The 27,867-nt window shown below is 70.1% G+C and overlaps 6 protein-coding genes across 6 annotated transcripts; 5 read left to right on the top strand and 1 right to left on the bottom strand.

Moving 5' to 3' along the window:
• Positions 1 to 226: 226 nt before the first annotated feature.
• On the top strand, positions 227 to 1,529 carry EXOSC4 (exosome component 4). Its single transcript, XM_037495922.2, has 3 exons — positions 227 to 397; positions 785 to 991; positions 1,069 to 1,529. Exons 1-3 carry the CDS (start codon positions 227 to 229, stop codon positions 1,426 to 1,428), a joined length of 738 nt encoding a protein of 245 aa, XP_037351819.1. The 3' UTR covers positions 1,429 to 1,529.
• Positions 1,530 to 2,007: 478 nt separating this feature from the next.
• Positions 2,008 to 5,046, top strand: GPAA1 (glycosylphosphatidylinositol anchor attachment 1). The gene is given in 13 exon segments (XM_037530365.2): positions 2,008 to 2,081; positions 2,164 to 2,306; positions 2,309 to 2,342; positions 2,472 to 2,583; positions 2,705 to 2,852; positions 2,931 to 3,032; positions 3,104 to 3,300; positions 3,375 to 3,571; positions 3,666 to 3,819; positions 3,978 to 4,073; positions 4,179 to 4,369; positions 4,448 to 4,618; positions 4,713 to 5,046. Coding segments are annotated over 13 exon segments (1,863 nt in total). The 3' UTR covers positions 4,957 to 5,046.
• Positions 5,047 to 10,427: 5,381 nt separating this feature from the next.
• On the top strand, positions 10,428 to 12,931 carry LOC119232853 (cytochrome c1, heme protein, mitochondrial). Its single transcript, XM_037495223.2, is given in 8 exon segments — positions 10,428 to 10,559; positions 10,912 to 11,056; positions 11,059 to 11,107; positions 11,181 to 11,307; positions 11,393 to 11,550; positions 11,628 to 11,788; positions 12,019 to 12,119; positions 12,207 to 12,931. Coding segments are annotated over 8 exon segments (978 nt in total). The 3' UTR covers positions 12,312 to 12,931.
• Positions 11,242 to 15,932, bottom strand: SHARPIN (SHANK associated RH domain interactor). The gene is given in 10 exon segments (XM_037494162.2): positions 11,242 to 13,361; positions 13,434 to 13,562; positions 13,650 to 13,768; positions 13,838 to 13,991; positions 14,061 to 14,151; positions 14,233 to 14,374; positions 14,445 to 14,579; positions 15,470 to 15,644; positions 15,730 to 15,767; positions 15,770 to 15,932. Coding segments are annotated over 10 exon segments (1,230 nt in total). The 3' UTR covers positions 11,242 to 13,277.
• A 774-nt stretch (positions 15,933 to 16,706) lies between these two features.
• On the top strand, positions 16,707 to 19,213 carry MAF1 (MAF1 homolog, negative regulator of RNA polymerase III). The gene is made up of 8 exons (XM_037495806.2): positions 16,707 to 16,781; positions 17,399 to 17,524; positions 17,625 to 17,753; positions 17,819 to 17,984; positions 18,087 to 18,208; positions 18,282 to 18,401; positions 18,497 to 18,625; positions 18,727 to 19,213. The coding sequence occupies exons 2-8, from the start codon at positions 17,442 to 17,444 to the stop codon at positions 18,746 to 18,748; spliced, it is 771 nt and encodes a 256-aa protein (XP_037351703.1). The 5' UTR covers positions 16,707 to 16,781; positions 17,399 to 17,441; the 3' UTR covers positions 18,749 to 19,213.
• Positions 19,214 to 19,294: 81 nt separating this feature from the next.
• On the top strand, positions 19,295 to 27,398 carry WDR97 (WD repeat domain 97). The gene is given in 26 exon segments (XM_054692789.1): positions 19,295 to 19,453; positions 19,593 to 19,720; positions 19,840 to 20,468; positions 20,563 to 20,684; positions 20,879 to 21,436; positions 21,439 to 21,577; positions 21,656 to 21,699; positions 21,702 to 21,797; positions 21,895 to 22,131; positions 22,203 to 22,293; positions 22,579 to 22,711; positions 22,797 to 22,918; positions 23,162 to 23,222; positions 23,320 to 23,469; positions 23,558 to 23,668; positions 23,771 to 23,815; positions 23,888 to 24,013; positions 24,088 to 24,171; positions 24,645 to 24,773; positions 24,853 to 25,032; positions 25,113 to 25,298; positions 25,381 to 25,578; positions 25,656 to 25,777; positions 25,849 to 26,020; positions 26,235 to 26,820; positions 27,175 to 27,398. Coding segments are annotated over 26 exon segments (4,785 nt in total). The 5' UTR covers positions 19,295 to 19,341.
• The last annotated feature ends 469 nt before the right edge of the window (positions 27,399 to 27,867 follow it).

Here is a 27,867-nt window from a genome sequence, read left to right as displayed (position 1 = left end):
CTGGCGGGGCGCCGCCCCGACCGCCGCGGCACAGGCGGCTCCCGGTCACAGCGGCCGGCCGGGGGCGGGCGGGGCCCGGCGGTGCAGGGTGGGCGGGGCGTCGGGCCGGAAGTCCGGGGTGGGCGGGGCGTCGGGCCGGAAGTCCGGGGTGGGCGGGGCGTCGGGCCGGAAGTCCGGGGTGGGCGGGCCGTCGGGCCGGAAGTCCGGGGGCGGGCGCGCGGCCGGCATGGCGGGGCTGGAGCTGCTGTCGGACCAGGGCTACCGGGTGGACGGGCGGCGCGCCGGGGAGCTGCGCAAGATCCAGGCGCGGATGGGCGTGTTCGCGCAGGCCGACGGCTCGGCCTACATCGAGCAGGGCAACACCAAGGCGCTGGCGGTGGTCTACGGGCCGCACGAGGCGAGTGGCGGGGACCCCGCGCACCCCCCGCCCCGCCCCTGCCCCGGGCGGCCGCGTAGCGGGCCCTCGTCGTCGGCCCCCACTGGGACGCACCGTGAGGACAGAGCCGGGGGGTCAGGAAGGGCAGAGGGGCGGGCCCAGCTGGCGGGTCTGCAGCGCCGAGGGGCGGCCGGGGGGTCCTCCCGGGCGAGACGGGGGTTCCAGGGCAGCGGGAGGGCCGGGCTTCGCGCGCCGGGGCAGAGATTCGGCCTCACTTCCCGCGCGAAGGGGAGGCAGGGAGGACGCGAGCGTGGACTGGGCGCGGAGGTGAAGTTCTTGCGCTCGCCGGGGTCCGGAGCGGCCCTGGGCCGGGCAGCGGGCCCGCCTCACTGGCCCTTCCGCCCCCAGATCCGCGGCTCCAGGGCGCGAGCCCTGCCCGACCGGGCCCTCGTGAACTGCCAGTACAGCTCCGCCACCTTCAGCACCGGCGAGCGCAAGCGGCGGCCTCACGGGGACCGCAAGTCCTGCGAGATGGGCCTGCAGCTCCGCCAGACCTTCGAGGCCGCGGTCCTCACGCAGCTGCACCCGCGCTCCCAGATCGACATCTACGTGCAGGTGGGCGGGGCGGGGCGGGGCGGGGGGGGTGCGAGGTCCCCGGCCAAGCGCTCGCTGACGCCACGGGGTCCCTGCAGGTGCTGCAGGCGGATGGTGGCACCTATGCAGCCTGTGTCAACGCAGCCACGCTGGCCGTGCTGGACGCCGGGATACCCATGCGGGACTTCGTGTGCGCCTGCTCAGCCGGCTTTGTGGATGGCACGGCCCTGGCGGACCTCAGCCACGTGGAAGAGGCTGCTGGCGGCCCCCAGCTGGCCCTCGCCCTGCTGCCGGCCTCGGGCCAGATCGCACTGCTTGAAATGGACGCCAGGCTGCACGAGGACCACCTGGAGCGCGTGCTGGAGGCCGCGGCCCGCGCCGCCAGAGACGTGCACACCGTGCTGGACCGCGTGGTCCGCCAACACGTGCGCGAGGCGTCTGTCTTGTTGGGGGACTGAGCGCGGGCACCCGCACCCGAAATAAAACCGGCAGGTCCTCCGCGCTCCCAGAGCTCGTGCGTGCCGGTGCGGCTCCTGGGGGACGGGCTCCGTGCACACTGCACCCCCTGCGGCCGGGCCCCGCCCCGAGGGCGGGGGGGGGGGGGGGCTTGTCACGGTGGGGGAGCTGGTGCCGGGACGGTTCTGGAGCAGAGCAGCGGCGGGGGGCTCGAGGGCTGCCGCCCCTGGGGGTGCCCGCCGTGGAGATGGGCGCGCGCCCTCGTCCTCCGGGTTATGCTCTGAGCCCTTCTCCTTAGGCGCCCCTTGGGCCTCCTGCTGCTGGCCCTGGGCTCCTCCCGCCCCCGGCGCCGCGCCCACTCTGGCCGGCCCCTTCCAGTGTCCCTCCGAGGTACGGGGGCGGCGCCTCCCGCCCGTCACTAGCCTCGGCGCCCTCGCCTCACCCCGCCCCACTGGCTCCCGCGGCGGGCGGGCGGGCGGGCGGGACTGCGCCTGCGCGGGGGAGGCCCGCGGACTGCGCCTGCGCGGGGCCGCCGGGTCGGAGGCGCGGGCCGTGGGCAGCTTGTGGCGGGCGCCGCCGCCATGGGGCTCCTGTCGGACCCGGCGCGCCGGCGCGCGCTCGCCCGCCTCGTGCTGCGCCTGAACGCGCCGCTCTGGTGAGGGGCGCGGCGGGGCGGGGCGGGGCGGGCGGGGGGCGGCGGGCGCGCTGGCCGCTGACCGCCGCCCGCGTGTCCGCAGCGCGCTGAGCTACGCGGCGGGCGTCGCCTGGCTCCTGGCGCTGGCCTTCCCGCCGCTCACGCAGCGCGCCTACATGTCGGAGAACGCCATGGGCTCCACCATGGTGGAGGAGCAGTTCGCGGGCGGCGAGCGCGCCCGCGCCTGGGCCGCGAGTTCGCCGCCCTGCGCCGGAAGTCGGGGTGAGCGGCCGGGGGCGGGGCCGGGGGGGGGGCCCGGGGGTCCGGGGGGCGAGGGTGGGGGCCCGGAGGGCGGGGGCCCGGGGGGCGAGGGCGGGGGCCCGGGGCGCTCAGGCCGCGCTCTCCCCGCAGGGCCCTGCCCGTGGCCTGGCTGGAGCGCGCGATGCGGTCCGTGGGGCTGGAGGTCCACGCGCAGAGCTTCTCGCGGCAGCTGCCCTTCCCGGACGAGACGCGCGAGCGCTACGTACCGGGGCCGGGGCCGGGGGGCGGCGGGGCGGGCCGGGGCGGGCGGGCGGCGGGGCGGCGGGGCCGGGGGGCGGCCGGGGCGGGCGGGCGGCCCCGCTGAGCGCCCCATGCCGCCGCAGGTGGTGTCCGGCACCAACGTGTACGGCATCCTGCGGGCCCCGCGCTCCGCCAGCACCGAGTCCCTGGTGCTCACCGTGCCCTGCGGCGCCGACGCCACCAACAACCAGGCCGTGGGGCTGCTGCTGGCGCTCGCCGCCCACTTCAGGGGTGAGCCTCGGGCGCGCCGCGGGGTCCCCGCCGCCGCCGCCGCCGCCGCGGCCTCGCTGACGGGCCTCTGGTCCTCAGGGCAGATCTACTGGGCCAAGGACATCATCTTCCTGGTGACGGAGCACGACCTTCTGGGCACCGAGGCCTGGCTGGAAGCCTACCACGACGTCAACGTCACGGGTGGGTGCCCCCGCCCCCGCCTTTCTGGGCCCGGCGCGGCAGCCCCCAGGCTCACGCCGGTGCTCCCGCAGGGGTGCAGTCATCCGCCCTGCAGGGCCGCGCCGGCGCCATCCAGGCAGCTGTGGCCCTGGAGCTGAGCAGCGAGGTGGTCACTAGCCTGGACGTGGCCGTGGAGGGGCTCAACGGGCAGCTGCCCAACCTCGATCTGCTGAACCTCTTCCAGACCTTCTGTCAGAAAGGAGGGCTGCTGTGCACGCTGCAGGGCAAGGTGGGGCCGTGGGGGGGGTTGGTAGGGGCCTGTGAGGCGAGGGGCTCTCTAATCCCGCGTCTGAACCTCTCCAGCTGCAGCCCCAGGACTGGACGTCGGCGGACGGACCTCTGCAAAGTCTGCAGACGCTGCTGCTCATGGTTCTGCAGCAGGCGTCCGGCCGCCCCCACGGCCCCCATGGCCTCTTCCTGCGCTACCGGGTGGAGGCCATCACGCTGCGCGGCATCAACAGCTTCCGCCAGTATAAGTACGACCTGGTGGCCGTCGGCAAGTATGTCGCCTCTGGTGTCCCTCCTGCCGGGGCTGTGTTCGGCTGGGGCGGGGTCCAGCCGGCCCTGACACCCCTTCTCCCCCACACCTGGCAGGGCTCTGGAGGGCATGTTCCGCAAGCTCAACCACCTCCTGGAGCGGCTGCACCAGTCCTTTTTCTTCTACTTGCTGCCCGCGCTCTCCCGCTTCGTCTCTATCGGCCTATACATGCCCGCCGCAGGCTTCCTGCTCCTGGTTCTCGGCCTCAAGATATCCTCTGCCCTCTGTCCTCGCTCCATCGTTTGGTTCCTTCCACTCTGGTCTGGGGAGCATTCTCCATCCTTGGGGTCAGCAAGTGGGGGTGAACCCTGGGTTCCCCACTGAGAGTGTTCCGCTATGATTCTGGTCAGAGTCCTTGACCTGGCTACGCTCTGGAGCTGTGGATGCAGCTGCATGAGGCCGGAGTGGGCCCTGAAGAGGCCAGGGGAACCTGTGGACCCAGTTCCCCCCTCCCCCCAACACAGGTGAAGGTGCCGTTCCTCTTCGGAGGTGGGGACTGCTGCCCGTAGTCTGATGCGATGAGAGTCCTTGGGCACCAGGGCCCACCTCCAAGTGACATGTGCCCGCAGGGCGTGGGGCTGGCTTCGCTTGTGGCACCTTTGCTGATCTCCCAGGCCATGGGCCTGGCCCTCTACGTCCTGCCAGTGCTGGGCCAGCACGTGGCCACCCAACACTTCCCTGTGGCTGAGGCTGAGGCCGTGGTGCTGACGCTGCTGGCCATCTACGCGGCTGGCCTGGCCCTTCCACACAACGCTCACCGGTGAGGAGCCGGCCTGGGTGGGCACAGGTGGGGCGCTCCACACGGCAAGTGGCTGGCCCTGAGCTCCTGTCCTTGCAGGGTCGTGAGTGCACAGGCCCCTGACCGGGGCTGGATGGCTCTGAAGCTGGTGGCCCTCCTGTATCTGGCACTCCAGCTGGCGTGCATCACCCTTACCAACTTTTCATTGGGCTTCCTGTTGGCTGCCACCATGGTGCCTGCTGCTGCACTCATCAAGCCCTCTGGGCCCCGGTACGTGCTGGTTAACCCTACTGCCCACTGTCGTGGCATCCGCCCCTGCCCTGCCAGGTCCCAGGTCCCACCCTGACCCTGCTCCCTCAACCAGGCCTCTCTATGCTGCCCTACTGGTGCTGACGAGCCCAGCGGCCACGCTCCTGGGCAGCCTGTTCCTGTGGCGGGAGCTGCAGGAGGCCCCGCTGTCGCTGGCCGAGGGCTGGCAGCTCTTCCTGGCGGCGCTGGCACAGGGGGTGCTGGAGCACCACACCTATGGTGCTCTGCTGTTCCCACTGCTGGCGCTGGGCCTCTATCCCTGCTGGCTGCTCTTCTGGAACGTTCTCTTCTGGAAGTGACGCCTGCCTGCCCTGAGGCGCACGGACTAGGGTGGAACTTCGCTGAGCAACCCTGTTTTCGTTCCCAGAAAATAAACAGGTGTTTGGTTCTAGCTGTTACCTTGGTTGTCAGCAGCAGCCTGCAGTCTTGGGGGCCTGGGGTCCCTCCCCTGCCTTCGTGGGCATGTGCCAGGTGGCATCCGCCCGCAGGGCTTTGCTGGCTGGAAGGAGGCTTGGCTGCATCTGCTCTGGGTGAATGCCCAGCCCCCCACCCCCGCCAGAATTGGGGTATGCAAACGCGACACTCCCTCGGTTGGTGCTGAGCCCTCCTGGCCTGCACCGTGAGAGGAGCTGGCAGGCTGGGCACCCAGGGGCAACACCCAGTCTCCTCAGCCCTGCAGCACGGGGGTGGGTGCCAGACTCTGCAGTGGGGGAGTGGGGGGACCCAGCGAGGGTCAGGACCTGGAGTGGGCGCACGATACTGGGTTAGGAGCCCACCTCCCCCCACTTCCGGCATCCCCAGCACCCCAGGAGTACACTGGCCATGGGGGTGCATCCCCAAGAAGGAAGGTGTGGGGGCTCCCCTGGGGCAGGGGAGCCAGGGCAGGCCAGTGACTCCTGAAAGGAGCTGGGAACCCCAGTGTCCATCCTGCTTGTGTGGCCCTCTGGTGACCAGAGTGTGCTGCTCCCGTTGGCCTCCTGGGGGGCCCAGGGCAAGCCCAGCCTCCGCAGGGCTGTGTCCCTTCGAAGAGCAGCAGGAGTCTGAGGAGGGTGCTGCGGCCCACTGAGCGCACTGACCCCCGTGGTTGTGCTGGGGGGCCACGGTCAGCTGACGTTCCCCTGCCACACTGTTGGGAAGTAACCTCCGGAGAATAGGAGCCAAGAGGCTCTCGAGGCCGGACGCTGGGGCGAGCAGGGGCCGTGGGCACCCTCTGAGGCAGCAGCCGGCCCTGCCTCCCGCCCGCGGCTGTGGACGCAGCGCCTGGGAGCTGTGTGGCCGGGAGGCTGGGCGGTTTGACTGCCCGCAGCAGCGGCGCGAGACCTAGCGGGAGACCCCGCCGTGGGCCAGCAGGCGGGGGTTTCCCGGGGTTCTCCAGAGAAGTCGTCCTGGCGCCCTTTGGGGCTCGGCTCCCGCACAGCCAGTGGGGCCGCCGTGCGCGCTGGGGGGGGCACAGGCGAGGCCCTGGCGGGAGCTCTGGGCACACAGGGCTGGCCCTGCACGCGTGGTGAGCCCGCGGCGCCCCGAGCGCCCGGGCTGGGGGGCTGGGGGGCCGCCGCCTGGAGGAGCCCGGGCGCGGGAGACTCCCGAGGGAGGGGGGGCCGTGCGGGGAGGGGGCTGGGCGCTGGCCCTCGGCGGGTGAGCGCGCGGGGGGCTGCGGGGCCGAGCACGGCAGCGCCGGGCCCTGACGCGCCGCTCGGGCGGGCTCCCGCGTGGGGGGCGCGGGGCTGGGGGGCGGGCAGGGCGGACGCGGGCCCTCCCTGGCGCCGGCCCGCTGTGGGCCTGGTGCTGCGGGGCCCGGGCTGGGGGGCGCGCGGTGGCCGCTCCCCGCGGCCGTCCTGACGGGCGCTCTGGCGAGCCGCGCAGCCCCCCTCCGTGTCCCTCGACAGCCGCGCGCCCCCTTGCGCGGGGTCGCGCCCGCCTCGCCGCGGGCACCTCGGACGCCGCGGGCGGGCCCTGGTCCAGCCCCCACCCCGGGGGCTCGGGCGCGGCGTGGCCCTCCCCCCGCGGGACCTGAGGCCGCGGCCGGGGCTCCCTGTGCCGGCGCGGGGCGCGGGCGGGCGCCCTCCCTCCCGACGGCCCGGTCTGTAACCTCGGCCTGGCGCTTGCACATCAATTTCAGCCCGTTTCCCCCTTTTTTTGCTGGAAAGCGGCGCTGCTACTCACGGGGATCACACGCGATGTGCGGGCGTGTCAGGCGAGAGGGTCCAGGGATGGGCGGGGTCTCCCCTCCCGAGCCGGGGTGTCCGCCGCTGGGTCACCGCGCGGCTCCGGGGGCTCCCAGGGACCGGAGTTCTCTCTGCAGCAGTTGTGACGAGTCTTTCCTTCATCTCGCGCTGATAGAGGGCTCCGGAACGGACTCTGCAACTATTTCGAATGTTGCCTCCGAGGGAGCCCGCGCTGGCGGTGGCCTCCCTCCCGCGCCCGGCGCCCGGTCCTGCGGGGGCAGGGGTCGCCCTCCCGCTGTGGTCTTGCCTGGACCTCCCGATCGTTTCCTTAAACTCTCTCCACGGCTCTGCTCTCTCTCTCGGGGTCCCCAGGACGGGGTCATCTCCACGGGCGCTGTTCTCATTGTTCTCTCTCCTGTTGGAGTCTTGTGTTCACCAGCATTGCGTTTTCAAGCCCTTTAGTTCTCCCCATTCTTCCGTCCATCCGCTCCGGAGGGGCCCTTACCTGTGTTTTTAAAATCAGCTGTAGGGGCCTCCCGGGTGGCACAGCGGGTTGAGCGCAGCGCTGTGAAGCTGTCCACGGCCTCTGCAGCACAATTCCCGGCCGGCCAGGGAGATTCCCACATGGCGCGCAGACCTCTCCTGCCGCCCGCTGCTCCCCTCAGCAGTGTCCTTCGGTCCTTCTGCCTGCTCTGCTCCCCGCTCTGGCTCTGGTGGATTCTCTCACCCTCCCATGCATCTGGCCTGTACCCCAGTGCCTGTATAAATAAATAAATCTTTTTAAAAAATCAGCTGTAGTGTGTGCAAGAAAAGTAGGATAGGGCCGCCTTGGTGGTGCTGGAGTTAAGTCTCAGCACTGTAAAGCTATCTCCAGCCACTGCAGCACGAGTGCAATCCCTGGCCAGGGAGCTGACCCACCTGGCACAGTAGGCCTTTCTTGTCTCCCTGCTGCTCCCCTCAGCAGTGGATTTCAGTCAGTCTACCTGTTCTGCTCCCCGCTTTGTCTCTGGAGAGCCTTATCAACCCCCACCACCACCACACACACACCTCTGACCTGCACCCCAGCTCTTGTATGCATAAATAAAATACATCTTAAAAAAAAAAAAAAAGAAAAGTAGGGCCTCCCCTGGTGGCACAGGCGGTTGAGCACCGTGCTGTGAAGCTGTCTGGAGCCTCTGCAGCACCGGTTCCATCCAGGCCGGCGAGGGTCCCACAAGGCGCAGCACACTTCTCCTGTCTCCCCGCTGCTCCCCTCAGCAGTGTGTTTTAGTAGATCTGCCTGTTCTGCTCCCCACTCTGTCTCTGGGGAGTCCTCCCACCCCTGCAACTCTGGCCTGTACCCCAGTTCTTGTGTGCATCAATAAAAAAAAAAATCTTAAAGAGAAACTGAACCAAAATCAAACTTTCTAAGAAAACAGAGGGCTATCCCTTCATGTCACCAAAAACTCAAGAAAAGAAAAACAAGATGTGGTTGGACTTTATTAAAATTAAAGACTTGGGCCTCCCTGATGGCACAGGTGGTTGAGCATGGCGCTGTGAGGCTGTCCGCAGCCTCTGCAATGCCGGTTCGATCCTCGCCAGCCTCGGAACAACCCACATGGCAAGCAGACCTCACCTGTCTCACCTGCTGCTCCCCTCAGCAGTGTATTTTGGTCGCCTGCCTGTTCTGTTCCCCACTCTGTCTCTGGTGAATCCTCTCACCCTCCTGCTGGCCTGTTCCCCAGTTCTTGTATAAATGAATAAATACATCTTAAAAAAAAAAGAAAAGTAGGATATGTATTTTCAGTAAAATGCAGTATGTACAAGCAGGTATGAAGAATAGAAGTGCATCTTTGTTGACAGACATGACAGTGATATTGTTGTAAATTAAAATTGGCTGCTTTTAAAGAGAAGAGTATAAGAAACAGTAAAATGTACATAGAAAGTTTAGTAGAAGTGGGCCTCCCTGGTGGCTCAAGGGGTTAAGACACAACCTATGAAGCTATCTGCAGCCTCCGCAGCATGAGTTCGATCCCCGGCTGGCCAGAGAGCAACCCATATGGCGCAGCAGACCTCTCCTGACATGCCCGCTGCTAACCTCAGCAGTGTACTTCTGTCTCTGGTGAATCCTGTCACCCCTCACACTTGTGGCCTATACCCCAGCCCTTGTATGCATAAATAAATCTTTTTTAAAAAGGTTAGTAGAAGAAAAAATTTGGGGAAAGGAATTTTACGTGCGATTAAAATTGCTAAGACATCAATTCTAAGATCAAGGTGCACTAGTGCAAAATTACAATTTGTCTTTCTTTGTGCAAAAGGAGTTTTCTTAGCCTATTCATTTGTCCTCAGTAAGAAACTGTTAACAAGGTTTTTCTTAAATAATCTGCTAAGAAAGAAAATATTTTGTGTTTTCTTAAAAGTTTTTTTTTTTAAAGATGTATTTATTTATACAAGCACTGGGTACCGTCAGAAGCGCGGGAGGGTGAGGGAATTCACCAGAGCCAGAGCGGGGAGCAGAGCAGGCAGGGGGACCGAGGCACACCGCTGAGGGGAGCCGCGGGCGGCAGGAGGGGTCTGCGCGCCATGCGGGACCCTCGCTGGCGGCCGGGGATCCAACCCGCGCTGCAGAGGCTGCGGCAGCTTCCACCCAGCGCTCGCCGCGGCGCCCCCGGGAGGCCCTGCACTTGTTCTTCTTAAAACAATCCCAAGATGGGCCGCCGCGGGGGCGCGGGCGGCCGGGCACGGCGCTGCGCCTGACCAGGGTCCTTGGTCTCCGCTTCCCAGCTGCACCTCGGCTTGCAGCCTCCGGGGCCTGTGTCCGCGACGCTGCCCAGCAGGCCCAGGTCCCGCGGAGGGACGCCAGGGTTCCGCCCGGGCGGTGGGCCCGCCGCGAGCGTCGAGCGTCGGGCCAGGCCGGGGCGCCAGCCCCAGCTGCGGGTCCTGCGGCCCTGCCCAGGGCTTCAGGGGCAGGACCAATGTCGTGCGCCTCACGGCCCCGCCCCACTCCACGCGCGCCCTGTGCCTGCCCGCGGGCCCCAAGACTGCGCTCTGCCCGCCCGCGCGCCCGCGCCCCCCCCAGACTCCGCCTCCGTAACAGGCCCGCCCACCCCCGCCCAGACTCCGCCTCCGCTCCCAGCCCCGCCCACCCACGCCCCGTGCCCCCAGGGCCCTCTCCAGGCCCCGCCCCGCCCAGACTCCGCCTCCGCTCCCAGCCCCGCCCACCCACCGCCCCGTGCCCCCAGGGTCCTCTTCCCGGCCCCAACCCAGACTCCGCCTCCACACCCCGCCCCACGCTGGCTCCGCCCCTTGCCCGCCGGGCTCCGCCTTCGCGTCCCACCCCCGCGCCACTAGGCGGCACCAAGGCTCTGCCTCCACGCCCGGCCCCGCCCCCGCGCGGGCTCGGTCCCCGAGCGCCCAGGCTCCTCCTCGGGCTCGGCGGCCCCAGCCCCGCCTCCTCCCTCCGGCTCCACCGGGCTCGCATCCGCTCCCGGCCCAGGCTCCGCCCCTGTCCTTGCCCTGGCCCCACCCCCCGCCCCGCCCGCCCGCGCTCCCCGCTCTCGCGAGAGGGAGCGCCAGTGCCGCCGCGGGGGCCGACGGGAGCGGGGGCCGCGCTGAAGAGGGCCAAGATGGCGGCGGCGGCGGCGGCTTCGCTTCGCGGGGCGGTGCTGGGCCCGCGCGGCGCGGGGATGCCGGGCGCGCGCGCGCGGGGCCTGCTGTGCGGCGCGCGGCCCGGGCAGCTCCCGCTGCGGGCGCCCCAGGTGAGCCCGGGCGGCCCCGGCCGCCGCGCGGCCCCGCAGCCCGTGAAGGTCACGGCGGGGCGCGCGAGTCCGGCGGCGCGCGAAGCTGGCCTCGCCCCGGGCCCGCGCCGTTCGGGCTCCCGCGCCTGCGGGCCGCGGCGGCGGGCGGCGCGGCCGCTCCTCGGGCGGCGGGGACGCCCTGCGGGGCGCGGGGCTCGGGGCGGCGGCGGGCGCGCGGGCGGGCGCGGGGCCGGCCCCGGTGCAGACGGGCGCGCCCCGCCGTGACCTCGGGGTCCGGCCGGCGCGTGACCTTGGCGCGGTCGCGGGCCCAAGGGCGCCGGCGTCGTGCGGGCGCTGAGCGCGGCTCTTGCAGGCGGCGTCCCTGTCGTCGAGGCCCGGCCTGCCCCGGGGCCGCAAGGTGCTGCTGTCGGCGCTGGGCGTGCTGGCGGCGGGCGGCGCGGGGCTGGCGGCGGCGCTGCACTCGGCCGTGAGCGCCAGCGACCTGGAGCTGCACCCCCCGGCTTCCCCTGGTCCCACCGCGGCCCCCTGTCGTCGCTGGACCACACCAGGTGTGGGCGGGGGCGTGTCCGGCGGGCGGGGCGGGCGCCGCCTCCGTGCGCCTAACCCTGGCCCTCTGCGCAGCATCCGGAGGGGCTTCCAGGTGTACAAGCAGGTGTGCTCCTCCTGCCACAGCATGGACTACGTGGCCTACCGCCACCTGGTGGGCGTGTGCTACACGGAGGAAGAAGCCAAGGCGCTGGCCGAGGAGGTGCGGGCCGGCGGTGGAGGACGGGGGGGGCTCCCGCTGTGGTGGACGGGTGGACACCAGGTCTGTGACCGGCTCTTGGTGGCAGGTGGAGGTACAGGACGGCCCCAATGAGGATGGGGAGATGTTCATGCGGCCAGGGAAGCTGTCTGACTACTTCCCCAAGCCATACCCCAACCCCGAGGCCGCTAGAGCAGCTAACAATGGGGCGCTGCCCCCCGACCTCAGCTACATCGTGCGAGCTAGGTAGGTGGGCCACCCCCCGGCCAGCGGGGGGCGGGGAGGCTGGCCTGGTGTCAGGAACTGGCCCTTGCTCGGTGCAGGCACGGCGGCGAGGACTACGTCTTCTCCCTGCTCACGGGCTACTGCGAGCCGCCCACTGGGGTGTCGCTGCGGGAAGGCCTCTACTTCAACCCGTACTTTCCCGGCCAGGCCATTGGTATGGCTCCTCCCATCTACAACGAGGTCCTGGAGTTTGACGATGGTGAGAGGCTCCACCCCGGGGTGGGCAGGCTGGGTCCATTTCCCGATGTTCTTGGGCCCACGTGGACAGCACCTGCCTGCTGGAGCCCCCTGTAGCCCGGGCCCCCCTGTGGTGGGGTGGGGTCCCATTCCTTCGGACATGTTGAGCAGCTTCTTGGGACGCTCCCAGGGTCACCCCACGGTGGGCAGTGGCCCCCTCGGACAGCCCTCACCCACTTGCCCTTGGCTTAGGCACCCCAGCAACCATGTCCCAGGTAGCCAAAGATGTGTGCACTTTCCTGCGCTGGGCGTCTGAGCCAGAGCACGACCATCGCAAACGCATGGGGCTCAAGGTAAGGGCCGGGGCACAGCGGGCATGGCGAAGGGCTGGGGGCTGGGCAGGGTCTGTGGTGCCTTCTCCTGAGCATGCCTCCCCCCAGATGCTGATGATGATGGGCTTGCTGCTGCCGCTGATCTACGCCATGAAGAGGCACAAGTGGTCTGTTCTCAAGAGCCGGAAGCTGGCCTATCGGCCACCCAAGTGACCTCGCCCGATGCTTGTCTGCTGTCCTGCCTAAGTGGGCCCTTAGCCAAGGAGCCACCCTGGGCCTCTGAGGCCTCAGCGGGCCCTCTCCACTGAGCCCCTCTTTCTCTGGGACATGAGGGGAGGGGCGGGAGATCAGGCTCTAACTCCAGATTCTTCAGCCCCCACCATGGGAATAAATTAAGTTTCTCAAAATACACTCTTTAGCCATGGCTTCGGGGAGTGTGGGTGCGCAGGGGATTCTGGGACTGTGACTCGACTTCAAAACTCTGGGAGGCGGTGGCCGGCTACCCCCGGCGTGGGACCACCTGGTTAGAGGGGAGAGGGCCTGGTCCTGCCTGGGAACCTGCTGATATGGTCAGCCAAATATCCACCCGAGGGCAAAGAGAACCCGAGGCAGCATCTCTACAGGGGCAGAGCCTGGCCTCGAGTGGTTGCAAAAGCTGTTCTGGTGTTTGGGGCCAGGTAGTGGCTGGAGAGGAGGGAGACCATGGACGGCCTGCACCTGCCATGCCTCCCAGCTGGACAGCTAGAGGTGCTGTCCACCGACCAGGGACACAAGGTGTGTGGGGGGGTCCCCAGATACGACCTGTTTCTAGCAACCCGCAGCACAGCCAGGGTGTGGGGCCAAATAGCCTGGCGGTGGGCAGTGGCTGAGGGGCATGGCCTTAGCAGCTCAGGGCACCCGCTTTCCAAGCTTTTTTCATCCCCAGGAAGAGTGTGCAGGGGAGAGCGTGATCCAGGCTAGAGCAACGCAGGGCAGTGGTGGACAAAGTCCAGGAAGAACAAGGGTAGGGCACGAAGGGGTGTGCCCGCGCGGGCGCAGCCAGGGTCCCACAGCCCTTGGGGTCATGCTCCTCAGGAGCCCCGGCCAGTGAGCCGCACGGGGTCACACTCTGCACACAGGCGCTCTGGCTCAGGAGTGGCTTTAATGGCCTCCGCCAGCCCGGCCAGCCCTCGGAGGCAGTCAGCAGAGCTTCCCCGCCACGTTCAGCCCGGGGTCCAAGGGCCTCGGGCCTGGGAGGGAAGGGCCGTCCTCTCTCCTTGTGACCTGGGGTGGGGGGAGATGGGTCGTTACTCCTGCTCCACGCCCTGTCCCCAAACCCTGCCGGTCCCCTGGTACCTTCAGCAGCTGCTGAGTGGGGGCTGCAGGAAGGGGGTCCTGGATGCAGGGCTTCTGGGCGCTACACATCTCGCAGCCAGGCCGGCCCGGGGCGTTGATGAAGGTGCAGGAAGAGCAGGCCCAGCCGGCCTGGGGGGCGGGGACAGACGCTGCAGCGCAACCCTGCTGGTCCAGTGCCCACAGCACCCAGCCCTCTGGACCCGGGCCCCTGCCTACCTGGGGGGGGTTGGGGGGACTGGAGTTGGGCGGCTGAGGGGTGCAGGGCGGCCCTGATGACTGAAAGAACAGGCGGCCTAGGCCCCCGCGTGTCTTTGGTGCCCGCCGAGGGCTGCATCCTAGGGGGAGGGATGGGACTCAGCTTCGGATGGCACCCCCCCACTCCCCCCTTGCAAGCCTGGACTGACCTGGGGCTTCTTGAGGGGCTGAGAGCAGGTAGAGGAAAGCAGGGTCCCCGTCTCGCCTGACCCCGTAGGAGGCGAGGCTGCGCTCGGGGACACACAGGCACTGCCCGATGACCCAGCACTGCACGGCCGGCGGGAAGCCCAACTCCGAGAACACCTGGGCAGACGGCAGCGTCAGCAGGGTCCACAGCCCCCACCCAGCAGGGCCCCCGGGCCCCGTGCCCACCTGGTCCTGGAGGGCAGCGACGGTGCAGTGTGGGTACACCTGCAGCGGGACGTGGGCGGAGGACGCGGCATCTTCCACGGTGACCTGAAGTCTGCGCCACAGTGTGGTCAGGGAGGGTGGCGGTCTGGGGCCAGGGACAGGGCTTGGGGGTGGGAGGAGGTCCAGGCCTCACCTGATGGGGCCAGCAGGGAAGCAGGCCTCCTGCAGCTGGATGCTGAGAGCCACATGATGGTGGGCGAGGACAGCTGCTGCTTGGGCTGCCCCCTTCTTGTCCCCACCCTCGATGGCCCGGGTCAGCCGCCCCGCCAGGTCTTCTGCGGGAAGGAGGAGCCATGCAGATGGGCGAGGGCCGCTCCCTCCCCAACCCCCGTCACCCGCCTTTACCTTTCTCCAGTGAGTCTAGACTCCAGGGCGGGTCTGCCTTGGGCAGGGGCACCTTGGGTAGCGGCACTTCAGAGGAACTGGGAGGGGAAGCAGGGCCCACCTCCCAGCCCAGGGCTGCGTGAGGGCTGTCACTGCCTAGGAGGGAAGAGGTGAGGTGGGTGCTGGACTCCCAGGAGCCGGCCCCCAGCTGACTGAGCCCCCAGCTGACTGAGCCCCCAGGCTTTATTCTGAGCTCAGCTTCCAGCACCTTTGCCTCCTCTGCCCTGACTGCACCTGGGCCCCGGCTGATCCCTCAGAGCTGCAGCTGGCCAACCCTTGGGCCCAGGAGTCCTTTTGGGCCCATCTGCCCACTCCTTATGCCCCTTCCCAGAGACTCCCACAGGCCCTGTCTGCCAGTGAGGGATGTCCCCACAGCCCTGCAGAGAACCAAGGCCGGGCCTCAGGAGCCTGTCCCTTCCTACCCACCAGTAGCCCTGCAGGGGCCTCATCGGCACAGGCCACCCCAAGTTGCAGGCCACCAGCTGTCTCTACAGAAGGGGGTGCTGCTGTCTGCCCCACCTTGCTGCTCCTGAGACACCCGCAGGTGCTGCTGCAGCTGAAAGCCCCACTCCGGCCCTGGGCTCTGAGGGGGTCTGGGCTCCCAAGCACTCAGTGCCAGGCCTCTGAGGAGCCCCGAGGAACCCCAACGATCCTATGCACTCTTCATCTCGGCTTCTGCACCTGCTGCCCCCTGGTCACGAGACGCAGGTGTGCTCTGCTGCCACCGGCACCCTCTCCCCGCCCGCCTGTCCTCTCCCCCGCGCAGGGCCCCATCTACTGTGTCTCCCCTGCGGAGACACGGGCCGCGCGGGCAGGGGGGACAGGCTGCCTCCCGTCCTGCCCCAGGATCCGGCTCTGGCCGGGGCCCTTCTCTCGCTCTTTTCCAGACCCCAGCTCGCCGAGGTGGGCCCCGCTCTGCGCTACCACCCTCCCCCGCGTCCGCTTTCCCCAGGACGACACGCGCCGGCGCCCGCGTGAGCACTGACCGTGCTGCCCCTCCACGGCGGCGCCTCGGACCAGGGCTGCCCAGCGCTGAGCGTCCTGAGGGTTGGGGAAGTGGAGGCTGAGCGCCCCCGGGCCCCCGGGCGGAGGCTGCAGCTCGTGCTGGCTGGGGCCGCGGACGGTGTAGGAGACCGACTCCAGGGGCCACTCCACTCCGACCTGCGGGGGACACGCGCTCAGTGCCGCCGCGCCCGCGGGCCCCGCGCCGGACACCCGCGCGCCGAGCGGAGCGGGCGGCACTCACCGCCCCGGGCCCCGCGCCCAGCAGCTCCAGCCGGAAGCGCCCGGCCGCGCGGGGTCCGCGCTCAGCTGCAGCCTCCGCAGCTGCGCCTCGGCGTCCGGGCCCGCGCCCAGGGGCCGCACCGCGGCGTCCACGGCCAGGAGCACGGCGGCCGAGCCCGAGCCCGAGCCCGGGGCCGCCGCCGCCCCGCCCGCCGGCGGCGCCATGTCCGGTCCGCTCTCGGCCGGGTCCTCCGAGCCGCTTCCGTGCGCCCGGCCGCCGAGCGCCTCCGCCGGCCGGAAACCCAGGCCGCGAACCTGGGGTTCCGGCACGCGCCGCTACGGACCGAGCCCGAGCCCCCCGCTTTGCCCAGAGGGACGCGGCCCCAGGACGCCCGGACACCGGCAGGCCAGGCTGGGCCTGGAGGCCGGCACGCCGGGGCGGTCAGGGGCGGGGGCGCAGGCACGGCGGGAGGCGGGGAGGCGGGCGTCGGCCCTCGGCCCCGGAGGCTCGGGCGGGACCCGCGCCGGAACCCGGGCCTTCGGGGTAGGGGCGAAGAGGGGCCGGGCCAATGAGCGCCAAGGAGGAGGGCGGGCTCCACGCCGAGATGAGTGACGGGCAGGGCCCACAGCCAGTAGGAGTAGCGACAGCGGCTGAGTGGCGGCATCGCCCCCAATGGCTGCCCGCGCTCTGGATCCCCGCCGCGGGAGCGGGCCATTCAGGGGCGTAGGGCCGGGCCTTGCGGACGCTTGTTGTTGTCCGGCCGAGGGAGGCAGAGGTCGCTGGCTCGTTCGCTGGGCGGTCTGTGCGGTCGGCGGGCAGGTCGGTCGCGGTCGGCGGGCGCCGTGCAGGGGCGAGGCTATGTCGCGGTGGCAGCCCGGACGGGCCGGCGGGGCCGGGAGTAACGGGACGTCGCCGCGGAGCTTCCCCCGGATACAGTGCGGCCCGAGCGGAGGCTGCGGCGCCGCCCTCCGGTCCTGAGGAGCCCGCGAGCCCCGGAGTCCGCACCGCCTTCGCACCGGCACCGGCGCCGCCCGGCCCGGCCCGGCCCGGCCCGATTGAGCCCAGCCAAGCAGGTGGGTGTCTGGCTGTGCCCGGCGCCGGCTCGGGGCTCCGGGACTACGGCCCCCAGCAGGCCTCGCGCCGCCGCGCGTGCGCACCCGGCGCGCTGCCCTCTGGGACTTGTAGTTCTCCGCGGACGGGCCCTGCGGGGTCGGGCGCCCACTCGGTTCGTTGGCGCCCAGAGAAACTAGGTGCACCTGTGGAGACCAACGGGGGAGCCTGTGGGTTGCCCCTTCCCCCGCTAGGGGCCGCGTCCAGGTGACCGCCGGCCCGAGCCCGACGCGCTGCGGTTCCCACCCCGGCCGAGAAGGCGGGCCGCTGCGGGGCTGCAGGAGTCACTGCTCGCCGCGGGCTCAGTGACCTCATGGAGCAGGGGAGCCTTTCCGTCGCCTGGGGGGTGTCGAGGCTAAACCGGCAGCCCCAGGCTGAGCAAGAGCCCCAAGGGCCCCCAATGCAGCCGCGGGACTTGAGGGGGTGCAGGGGGCGGGGCTCAGGGGCGGGGCTGTAATGTGCAGCCTCCTGTAACAGGACTTCCCCCCTCCAGCCTGGCCAGCCTGCCCGCTCCACTTAGGGAGGAGGGTTGAAGGAGGAGCTCTGGGGGCCAGGTGCCCACTGACTGTCCCGTCCTCAGGCCGCACCAGCCCCGAAGAGCACAGCACCCCTTCGCCAAGGACATGAAGCTGTTGGAGAATTCCAGCTTCGAGGCCATCAACTCGCAGCTGACCGTGGAGACTGGTGACGCCCACATCATTGGCAGGTGAGGCTGGGGCTCTAGGGACAGTATCTCAGGTGACACAGTGGTGGCCGCAAGCCCAGTCCGCAGCATGACATGCCCTATGGCCTGCTTGTGCCTGTAGGATCGAGAGCTACTCCTGCAAGATGGCGGGGGACGACAAGCACATGTTCAAGCAGTTCTGCCAGGAGGGCCAGCCGCACGTGCTGGAGGCGCTGTCCCCGCCCCAGACCTCGGGCCTCAGTCCCAGCAGGTGAGCCAGGTGGAGCCTGCCGTGCCCGGCTGCAGGGCAGCCGCTGCTGACTCTTCTCTCCACAGGCTGAGCAAGAGCCAAGGCGGCGAGGACGAGGGTCCCCTCAGCGACAAGTGTAGCCGCAAGACCCTCTTCTACCTGATCGCCACGCTCAACGAGTCCTTCCGGCCCGACTATGACTTCAGCACAGCCCGAAGCCACGAGTTCAGCCGGGAGCCCAGCCTCAGCTGGGTGAGGGCCGGGCGGGGGAGGGCGCCCGCAGCCCCACCGCCGTCCCCACTGCCCCCTTCCCGTGGCCCCCCCCCTGCCCAGCCCCCACTGTGACTGCTCCAGGTGGTGAACGCCGTCAACTGCAGCCTGTTTTCTGCCGTGCGGGACGACTTCAAGGCTCTGAAGCCGCAGCTGTGGGACGCGGTGGACGAGGAGATCTGTCTGGCCGAGTGCGACATCTACAGGTGGGCGGCGTCCCTGTGGGCACCCCAGGCGCATGCTGGGGCGCCCCTCACACCCCACCCGCCCCGCCCCCAGCTACAACCCGGACCTGGACTCGGACCCTTTCGGGGAGGATGGCAGCCTCTGGTCCTTCAACTACTTCTTCTACAACAAGCGGCTGAAGCGCATCGTCTTTTTCAGCTGCCGTTCCATCAGGTGGGCCTGTGCGCCGCCCTCCCCGACACCCCCTGTGGGCTCCGTCGCAGCCGAGGGGTGGGCGGTCCTAAGACTGGCTCCCCCATGTGCTGCAGCGGATCCACCTACACGCCCTCGGAGGTGGGCAACGAGCTGGACATGGAGCTGGGAGAGGAGGAGGAGGGGAGCGGAGGTGGCGGCAGCGAGGGCGCACCCGAGGGGACCGGTGCCGCAGAGGAAGACAGGTGCCCATGCTGGTGGCGGCCGGGTCCTTGTTGCCAGGCTGGGCTGGCAGGGCGGGGTCTCCTCTGGGTTTTCCCACTTACTGTCACCTGCCTCTGCCCAGGGTCCCCGTGATCTGTATGTGAGGGGCAGGAGCAGAGGCCCCAGCTTCACCCAGCTTCAACAGGCGCCTGGTCCTGCCCCGGGACGGCCCCAGGACCTCCCCAGCTGCCGGCGGGGCCTGGCACAGCCACAGCCGCACAAGGACGTGCCCGCCTAGCCCTTTGGCTGCAGCCTGTGGATGTCCACTCACCCCACTGGGTCCTGTTGTCCTCCCTTGATTGGACGGGCCAGCACAGGCCTGCCCCGGAACTGACACAGCAGGGGCAGCTGAACCCCAGAGTTTATTTTTGTATTTTGTACTGGGCCAGGCCTGGGTCTGTACACTCCGGCCCAAAGGGCCCAAGACCCGGCAAGCAGGCCCCAGTGGTCATCCACCCAGGCTTGGGCTGCCCGGCGCCCGCCTGGACCCCTTTCCTGCCCGCCGGGCCGCGTGCACTGAGTGTCACTTTGCTGCAGCTCGTTTGTTTCCAATAAAAGTTTCGTGACTTACCGGGAGCCTGCTCTTGCAGCGCGCGTGGGGGCGGGGCGGAGGGGGGCGGGGCCGGCGTCGGCCCGTCACCTAGCAACGGCGGGCCTGTGGGCTGTTGAGCAGCCTTGGCCTGGACCCTCCGCGTAAATGGAGCCGGAAGTGGTGGGTGCAAACGTTTCCTTCTCGGCGGGAGACGGCAGCCTGTATGACGCTGATGACTGTGACATCCCGGACCCGGGGGTGCCCCCGGAAAAGAGCGGTGAGCGGGCTGGGCCCAGCTGCCCAGGGGCTGCCGCCGTGCCCCCTCCCAGCGGGCCTCGGGGGCCCTGGCCACCCCCCCCACCCCCGCCGGCCCGCTGCCCAGCCACGGCGTGACAGCGCCCCACCGCCCCCCGCAGAGCCGTTCGCGAAGCCGCTCCTGGGCCTTTTCACCAGGAGCCGTGGGTGGCAAAGCAAGAGCCTGCGGGACCGCGCCCGCACCCTGTGGCTGCTGCTGCGCGTCGGCCTGCGCAGCTACGTGGAGAAGGTGTGCTCTGCTCAGGCCCTCCGCTGCCCCCTTTCGCGTCCCCTCCCCTGCACTGGCCGCTGGGGCTCTGGGCCTCCCCCAGCAGGTGCTCTGCCCCAGCTCCGCCCCATTGACCGCAGGAGAAGAGAGAGGAGCTGCGGGCCCGGCGCCTGACCCACGGGCTGGAGCCCCTGCGCTGTCTGGCGGTGGCAGCTGGCCTGAGGGCCGTGGCGCAGGACCTGGCGGGCCAGCGCTTCGTGGTGCTAGATGGTGCAGGCGGCCTGCACCTGCACAGACAGGACGGCTGGATGCTGAAGAAGCTGTCGGCTCCTGTGGCCCTCACTGGGCTGGCGGCGGTGGGGGCCCCACTGGGTGCAGTGAGCCGCTTTGTGGGCTGGGGCCCCGTGGGGTTGGCCATGCTGCGGCCTGACCTCAGCCTGCTGTGGCTGAGCCAGCCAGGGGTGGGCATGGTGGCGGGCCATGAGCCCACCTGCTGCCTGCCGGTGCCCTACCTGGGTCTGCTGGTGGTGGCAGAAGCAGGCGGCACCCTGGCCCTCTGGAAGTTCCGTTTAGGGGGCCGCCGCCTGGTGCCATGTGGGTCACCCTTAGAGCCACCACCAAGCCTCCCAGGGACACTCACGCGTCTGGCTCTGGGACCCCCGGCTCCCCACCATGCCGCACGCTGCTTTATGGCCTATGGCTCCTCCGTGCTCACCTTTGATCTGCACACCTGGGCTCTCACAGATGTGCGGCGGGATCTGCACAAAACGTGAGGGGGCTGGGGATGTGGAGCAGGTGATCTGGACGGGGAGGTGGGCCTGCATGCAGTGGTGCTCAGCACCCCATGCCTCCTCTGTGCCCAGCACCATCTCCGACCTGGCGTACTGTGGGGAGGTCGAAGCCATGGTGACGGCGTCCCGGGACAGTACCGTGAAGGTCTGGGAGGCTGACTGGCAGATCCGGATGGTGTTTGTGGGACACACAGGTGCACCAAGCCACGGAGGCTCTGGGGCCTTCGCCCCTGCCCGCTCCCCCGGCCCTTTCTCCCCCTCCTCTTCCGCCTTGAGCTCTGGGCATTCCTGAACCTCCACCCGCCCTAACCAGACTTCTGACTGCTGGGCAGTCTGGCCGGAGGGCTCCTTCCCTTGATCCCACGGAGTGACCTGCACTCTCCCTCAGGCCCTGTGACCTGCCTGGCAGTGCTCCCAAACTCGGGCCTCCTGCTGTCGGCCTCCCAGGACGGGACCTTGCGCACGTGGGACCTGCAGGCTGCTGCGCAGGTGGGCGAGGTGGCACTGAGCTACTGGGGTCACGACGGGCCCTCAGGGCTGGTGAGCAGCCTGCTGGCCCCTGCCAGCACCGGCTGGCCAGTGATGTCCTTGCGTGCCAGCAGCGTGGAGCTGTGGCGCCTGAGCGAGCTGTACTCACTGCTGGCGCAGCTGTCGGCACCGATCCTCCACCTGCAGGTTGCACCCACCCTGCCCACACCCTTGGACCCGCCCCTGCCCACGCGGCTTGTCTGCGCCTGCGCCGACGGCTCGGTCTACCTGGTGTCTGTGGCCACCGGGAAGACGGTGAGCGCGCTGCTGCTGGAGCCCGAGGACCGCGCAGCCGCGGTGGCCTACTGCCTGCCGTGGGAGGCCCTGTGGCTGCTGACGTGCGCGGGCCACCTGGTGTGTGCCAACGCGGCGCGCTGCCCCATGCGCGTGCTGCACCGCGTGCCCGCGCCCCCGCCCCCGCGCCCCGGCCCTGCTCCCTGCACCTCTACAGCCACCTCAGGGACGCCAGCAGCGCGCGCGCCTCCTGGGAGATGGCGCACCGGCCGCGGGGCGAGCTGTGTCTCGGTGACAAGGCCGGGCCCTGGGAAGACAAGAACCGGTGGGTGCCGGGGCCGCGGAGGGCCGGCGGGCGGCGGGCGGGCGGGCGGCGGGCCCGGCCAACGCGCCGTCGCCGCAGGTTCCTGCCCGTGGTGGGGCACACGGACGGCGCGCTGTCGGTGCTGGGGGGCGCTCCCCGAAGCCGGTCTTCCGCGTGGAGGCGCACGGCCCGGGCCCCGTCACGGCCATCGCGTCCACCCGGAGCAGCGTCGTGTCCTCGGGTGGGTAGCCCGCCGCGCCCCGGGGCCCGCCTGGGAGGCCCTGGCGCCCGCCCCGCGTCCAGCCCGCCCGCGCGCCCGCCCGCCCGCCCGCCCGCAGGAGGAGACCTGACGGTGAAGGTGTGGCGGGTCTTCCCCTACGCGGAGGAGAGCCTGAGCCTGCTGTGCACCTTCGCCTCCTGCCACCCGGCCACCATGCTCTGCGCCCTGGGGCCGCGCGTCACCGTGGCCTTCGAGGACCCGGACAGCGCCACCTACGGGCTGGCGCAGTTCAGCCTGGACCGCGGCCCCCGCTGCGACCACCGGCCCCAGGACGACCCCACAGACCACATCACAGGTGACGGGCGGGGCGGCGGGCACAGCGGGCGCCACACCCCGCGCGGGGCCTGACCCTGAGCCCCGCCCCAGGCCTCTGCTGCTGCCCCGCGCTCAAGCTGTGCGCCAGCGCCGGCCTGGACTGCGCGGTCCGCATCTGGACGGCGGAGAACCGCCTGCTGCGGTGGGCGGGGCCTGCGGGGGCGGGGCCTGGAGTGGGGGCGGGGCCTGGAGTGGGGGCGGCGGGGGCGGGGCCTGGAGTGGGGCCGGTTGGGGCCGGGCGTGGGAGGGGCGGGGGGGGGGCCGGACGGGGCGGGGCCCACGGGCAGCCGGTCCGGTTTTCCGACCTTCGCTCCCACCAGAGACTAAGGCTGGGCAGGGGAGAGGGACAGAGAGCCTGGCTCCTCCTGTGCCTCAGTTTCCCACCCTGTGAAGCAGGGACTGGGACTCTCGCCCCGACGCCCCCCAGGCTCCTGCAGCTCAATGGCGCCCCGCAGGCCCTGACCTTCTGCAGTAACGCTGGAGACCTGGTGCTGGCGATCGGTTCCCGCCTCTGCCTGGTGTCCCACTGGCTCTACCTGCCTACGTCCTACCTGGTGAAGGTGCAGTGGGCGCAGGGTGGGCACGTGGGGCTGCTGCGGGCAGACGAGGCTCTGCACAGGGCTCCAGGCTGCTTTTCCCCCTCAGAAGCTGCACGAGGAAGTCCCTGAAGTGGTGGATGACCCTCCACTGCCGCTGACTGGCCAGGAGTCGCTGCCCCCTGCCCAGCTGCAGAGGCTCGCTCACCTGCACGGGGCGGCCAGCCTCAGGTCCGCTGCAGGCCTGCCTGCTGTCCTGGGAGCTGCCCCACTCTTCTGGGCCTCGCCCTGGCTTCATGAGGTGCTGGCTGCTGGCCCCTCTGGCCACCACTCTGTGCCAGCCTGGCACTGCACTCCCGCTGTGTGCTGGACCCTGCCAGGAGCCTGGCCATCCTGGGCCCTGGGCCCCACTCTGCCCGCTACATGGGTAATGCACCCATGACCCCACCTCTGTGCCTCCCTGTCTGTCCCCAGCACAGCCTTGCCTCTGGCCCACCGTCGCATGGTCCCCCGCTGCCCGCCCGTGCTGGAGGAGGTGGGTGCAGACTCAGGTCCCCAGTCCCAGTCCTGTGCTGGTGTGGTGGCACGTGGCCAGGCAAAGGAAGGACTGACTGACCCCACCCTCACCCCAGGACCTGAAAGCCCTCATGGCACGGGACCATGACCTCCAGCAGCTGAGGTGGAGCCTGCTGACCCCCAAGGCCCGGGGCCCGCTCTCAGGGGAGCAGCACCGAGAAGCCTTTGAAAACTACCTGTATCTGATCTATGGTCCCGGCCTGCTGGTGGGCATGTGGTCACCCCAGCCCAGCCCAACCCCTCCCTTCCCCTGGGCCACTGACCCCTGGCAGCCTCTCCCTGCCGCCCCTGCAGGGCATGCATGCTGGAGGGGAGCCCCACCAGGGCAGCTCTGTGGATCTCGTGGGGGAGACCGGGACCTGGAACGTGCACCCCGTGTCCAGAGCTGCCCTCAGTCTCAGGCAGGTGGGATTCTGCCTTGAAGAGCAAACAGTGCCAACCGCCAGGCCCCGCCAGGACCCAGGGGCCCTGTGCCAGCGCCTGGTTCACCTTCCCTGTGTCCTCCAGTCCAGCCCACCCACTTACCAGCCGGTGCACAGCCAGGCCTCCCAGGTGAGGCCTCAGCCCTCCGGCCAGGCCCTGACCTCATGATCCCGCCCACCCCTGACTTCTCCCCTGCCCCAGCTGCTGGCCAGATCCTCCCTGAGCTCCTGCCTGGGGCTGAGTCTGGATCTGCAGCTGCGGGAGGAGCGGCACAGAGGGAGGACGTACACTGTCCCAGAGCCACCAGCCACACAGCTGCAGCACAGGGTGAGGTGCTTGGTGGGGTGCGGCTACCCAGGGAGGCCGGGGCTGGCTCTGAGCACCTGTCCCGCCCGGCCCAGGTCCCCCTGCTGCTGAAGAGACGGCCCCAGGAGCAGCTCTCCCAGCTCCGGGGCTTCTTTCCCGCCACCATTGAGTCCTACGAGGTGAGAGCCCCCCACTCTCCATAGAGGCCCCCTTTTCACTTTGCTGCAAAATTTTGTGTCTGAACTTGACCCACAGGCCACACCCCTGCACCCCCTCCAGTGTCCTTGCAGCTCCTCTCTGTAGGGCTGCCACTCCTGGAACAGACCTCTGCCCCCAGGGAAGGTGCCGGTAGGCGGGGCTCCTTGGGCTAGTGGGGCCAGGGACCAGAGCGGATGGGGCTGGCCCTTCCCTAGTGGCCCTCTGCGTGCTCCCTGAGGGCACTCTGCTCTGGGACTGGCCCTGGGCCCTTGGGGACATCTAGCGGCTGGTGGCCACCCAGACCGCCCTCTGTAGCTGTGGATACCTCCCACCTGCCCTTTCTGGCTTCTAAAAGTTGCCATCCACAGGCCGGAGTTTCCACTCTGGCAGACCTGAGGTAGGCCCCGGGGTGGGTGGAGGCCTGGCCCCCCAGCCTACTCTGCTCCCCCCACAGTGCTCCAGGCCACCCATATGCTTCCCCAGCTATGTGCCTAACTCGGTGGTGCTGCAGCGGATGTGGCCGCAGGGCAAAGTCAGCGGCCAAGGAGCCCTCACGGAGCTGGCGAGCCGCCAAGAGAGCAAGGCAAGGGCCATGGGGCGGGTCCTCCCGCAAGGGAGCCTAGGGGTCTGGGGGCGCACTCACGCCACGGCCTCCTCCGCAGAAGAGGAGCGAGGACAGCCTCTGGCTGCCTCTGCACAGGCGCCACACCAGGAAGTGGCCCCTGAAGCTGATCCCGAGGGCGCAGGCATGGGAGGAGCAGTACCTCTCCTGGTCTTCGGGCTCCCAGAGCCCCCCCAGCCAGCTCTCCGACCTGCTGGAGTCCTTGGAGCCAGAGACGCCAGTAGGGCGGGCAGCCCGGGGTGGGGCCGGGCAGGGGGTTGGGGCGGGCCAGGCTGCCCCCTTGCGCGCCTCCCCCACCAGCCCTCTGAGCTCTTGGTGGAGTCCTTCCCGGAGCGCCAGGGCCCCCATGACAAAGTGGCAGTGGAGACACACTTCCCGCCCCGGCGCCTACTCAGGCAAAATCGCTTCCGGCACCTGCCCAGTTTCCTGCATTTCTTCGCCATCCAGAACTGGTTTAAAAAGTTGTTTCCCATCTTCACGCTGAAGGTGCGGGCTACTCGGGCGCCTGGGAGATGGGGGCTGGCGGCAGGAGCTGGCGGGTCTCGGCCTCAGCGCCCTGCCCCTGCAGATGTACCCCGAGGGGGCCACGCCGGGGGGCCTGGCCTCTCTGTTCCTGGACCTGCTGGAGGGCGTGCCCTGGACTGAGCGGGTGCACATCCTGTGGGCGCTGCTGAGGCTGATGCCAGACCTGAGCCGCCAGTTGTGCAGCCGGCTGCAGGACATCCTCATGCGCCTGCTCAACCTGGACCAGTACCCCAGCCTGCAGGTGCGCCCTGCGCCGGCCCCATCCCGCGCCAGCCCCCCCCCCCCCCGCCACTGACCACTGTGCTCTGGCTGGGCCAGGACCCCACGCAGAGGCAGTTCGTGATCCTGGCGCTGCAGCTGCTCCTGGCCTGTTCCCTAGATGCCAGCGAGGTGGTGCTGGAGCTCATGGCCTACTTCCTCTGCTCACCAGCCTCCTCCTGGTGAGTCGGTTCCACAGCCCTCCCTGCCTGCGGCCCGGAGGCCCCTGCTAAGCTGCCCACACCTGTCCCAGGTTTGAGCTCAAGAAGCTGCTGGATGGGCTGGGTCTTAAGGACCCACAGGGCTTCCTGTTCAAGGAGATGATGAGCTGGGTGCAGGCCCATGACATCCGCTCCAAGGCCTCGCTGCGCAGATGCTGCCGCCAGAAGCTGGAGGACATGATGACCCGGCACCTGAAGGTCCAGGTGGGCGGAGCTGGGGCCTCCCCTCAGCCTTCCCCAAGCCCAGGGGAGCCCTTGCCTGGCCTGTGCCTCCTCTTGCCCCCTCTCTCGGGACCCTCCTGCTCCTTCCCTGGTGGGGGTCTGCAGTGTGGGTTCAGCCTTGGAGCCAGGGCCTGCTGCTGTGGGGAGGGCAGCCCCGGCCTGGCAGGCGCTTCCTCCACCGGCCCCTGTCCTGCAGATGGAGCTGCTGTCCCCCTCCACAGCCAGGCTGTCAGACATGCTGGCCCAGGTCTCCCAGCCCTTGGCACTGCCTGCTCCCCCCAAGGAGACCCTGTCGCAGATGTCAGTGGTCTCTGGCACGCCCGTGCACATCTTGGTGACACCCTCAGTCCACTCTGGGACCCCCTTAAGCATCGCCTGGAGGTCTCCGATCGTGGGCTCCCCCGGAGAGCCGGACTTGGCCACCCCTGAGCCCCAGGCCGAGCAGCTGGTCCTCGCGCTGCGGCGCTGGGCCACCCGCCACCGGCTGTCTGAGGTCCTGCTGCCCTTCTCCGCCCTGCCCGGGGTGCTCCTGCGCGCCTCCGCGCCCGCCGTGCTGCCCGGGCGGGCGCCGCTGCCGCTGGAGCGCACGGAGTGGTCCCGGGCGCAGTGGGTGGACCTGAGCGCCATCGATGCCCTCAACTTCTTCTGCGAGCAGCAGCGCGGCCAGCTGTGGGCCTCCCTGCAGGAGGCCCCGAGGGCCCGGGCCCGCCCTCAGACCGAGACCGCGGCCTGCGCCTCCCGCAGACGCCCAAGGCGGTGCTGCCTCAGCCGCCCCAGCGCCGGTGCGGCGGGCGGGGCCCGGGCGGGGCGGGCGGGGGTGCCGAGAGGGGGGCCCGGGCGGGGCGGGGCCCGGGGGGGGCCGGGGCTGGGGGCCGGGGGGGGGCCGAGGGGCGGGGCCGGCGGGGCGGGCCCGCGGGCGGGGGGCGAGGGGCGGAGCGGGGCCGGGGGCCGGGGGCGGGCCGGCCGGCCTGCTCAGCCCCGCCCGCCCGCAGGCGCCACCCCATCCCGCGGCTGCAGGAGGGCCCCGCCGGGAGGCGCGCCGGGAGGCCGAGCGGTGAGCGCCCGAGCCCGGGGCCGGCCCGCGCGCGCTCGCGGCCCGCGCGGCCGCGCGCTGAGGGGTCGTCCTGCCCCCCCAGGCCAGAGGCGGCCCGAGGACGCCTGGCGCGCGGACCGCCCCCTCCGGGAGCTGAAGCTGCCCCTGCCGCGCGTGGACCTGCGGCCCTTCCCCCCGGACTGGCCCCGGCCGGCGCGCCCCCGGCCCCCGCGGCCGCTGCAGCCCGCCCTGCAGCGCTACTTCGTGCCGGCGCGCGCGACCCCCGGCCCCGCCTCGGCCGCCCGCCCGGGCGCGGGGCGGGAATAGACGCGGAGACCAGCCCGCCGCCCCGTCCGCTCCCCGGCCTGCTGCGGGCCGCCGGCCGCGGCCCGAACCTGCGGGGGGCGGGGGGCGCCTCTGCGGGGCGGCCCGGGCGGGCCGAGGCCGGTGGCCACAGGCCCCGCCGGCTGACCGGGCGCCCGGCCGCCTTTGTGCTGGAGGGGGGGCGCGGGCCCCACCTTCTTTCTGGAGAGGAATAAAGGGCGCGTCGGACCTCAGCCTTGCCAGGAGCTCTCCCGGGGGCTTCTCGAGCGCGTCTCCCGCCTGGGTGAGCAGAACCTCCCAGGGGACGCGCTCGGGCCGCGCACCCCGGGTGGACGCAGCCGGGCCGGCCCGCCCGCACGGGCAGTGTCCAGGGGATTGAAGCCTGGAGTGTAGGAAGCACCTCAGAGGGTAATTCTAAAAATTAGCTTCTTCAGGACACGGGACGCAGGAGGAAACGGTAGACATTTGTCGA

The sequence above is a fragment of the Talpa occidentalis genome, unplaced genomic scaffold, assembly GCF_014898055.3.
Source record: "Talpa occidentalis isolate TD23 unplaced genomic scaffold, MPIMG_talOcc4v2.1, whole genome shotgun sequence".
NCBI classification, from domain to species: Eukaryota; Metazoa; Chordata; class Mammalia; order Eulipotyphla; family Talpidae; genus Talpa; species Talpa occidentalis.
This window is presented reverse-complemented; position numbering and strand designations above follow the sequence as displayed.

Excerpts from the sequence above, each read along its gene's own strand:
- EXOSC4 (XM_037495922.2), top strand. The coding sequence starts at position 227 with ATGGCGGGGCTGGAGCTGCTGTCGGACCAGGGCTACCGGGTGGACGGG. Across the intron at positions 398-784 it reads TGGTCTACGGGCCGCACGAG|ATCCGCGGCTCCAGGGCGCG; the intron begins GCGAGTGGCGGG and ends TTCCGCCCCCAG. Across the intron at positions 992-1,068 it reads AGATCGACATCTACGTGCAG|GTGCTGCAGGCGGATGGTGG; the intron begins GTGGGCGGGGCG and ends GGGTCCCTGCAG.
- MAF1 (XM_037495806.2), top strand. The coding sequence starts at position 17,442 with ATGAAGCTGTTGGAGAATTCCAGCTTCGAGGCCATCAACTCGCAGCTG. Across the intron at positions 17,754-17,818 it reads TCGGGCCTCAGTCCCAGCAG|GCTGAGCAAGAGCCAAGGCG; the intron begins GTGAGCCAGGTG and ends TTCTCTCCACAG. Across the intron at positions 18,402-18,496 it reads TTCAGCTGCCGTTCCATCAG|CGGATCCACCTACACGCCCT; the intron begins GTGGGCCTGTGC and ends CATGTGCTGCAG.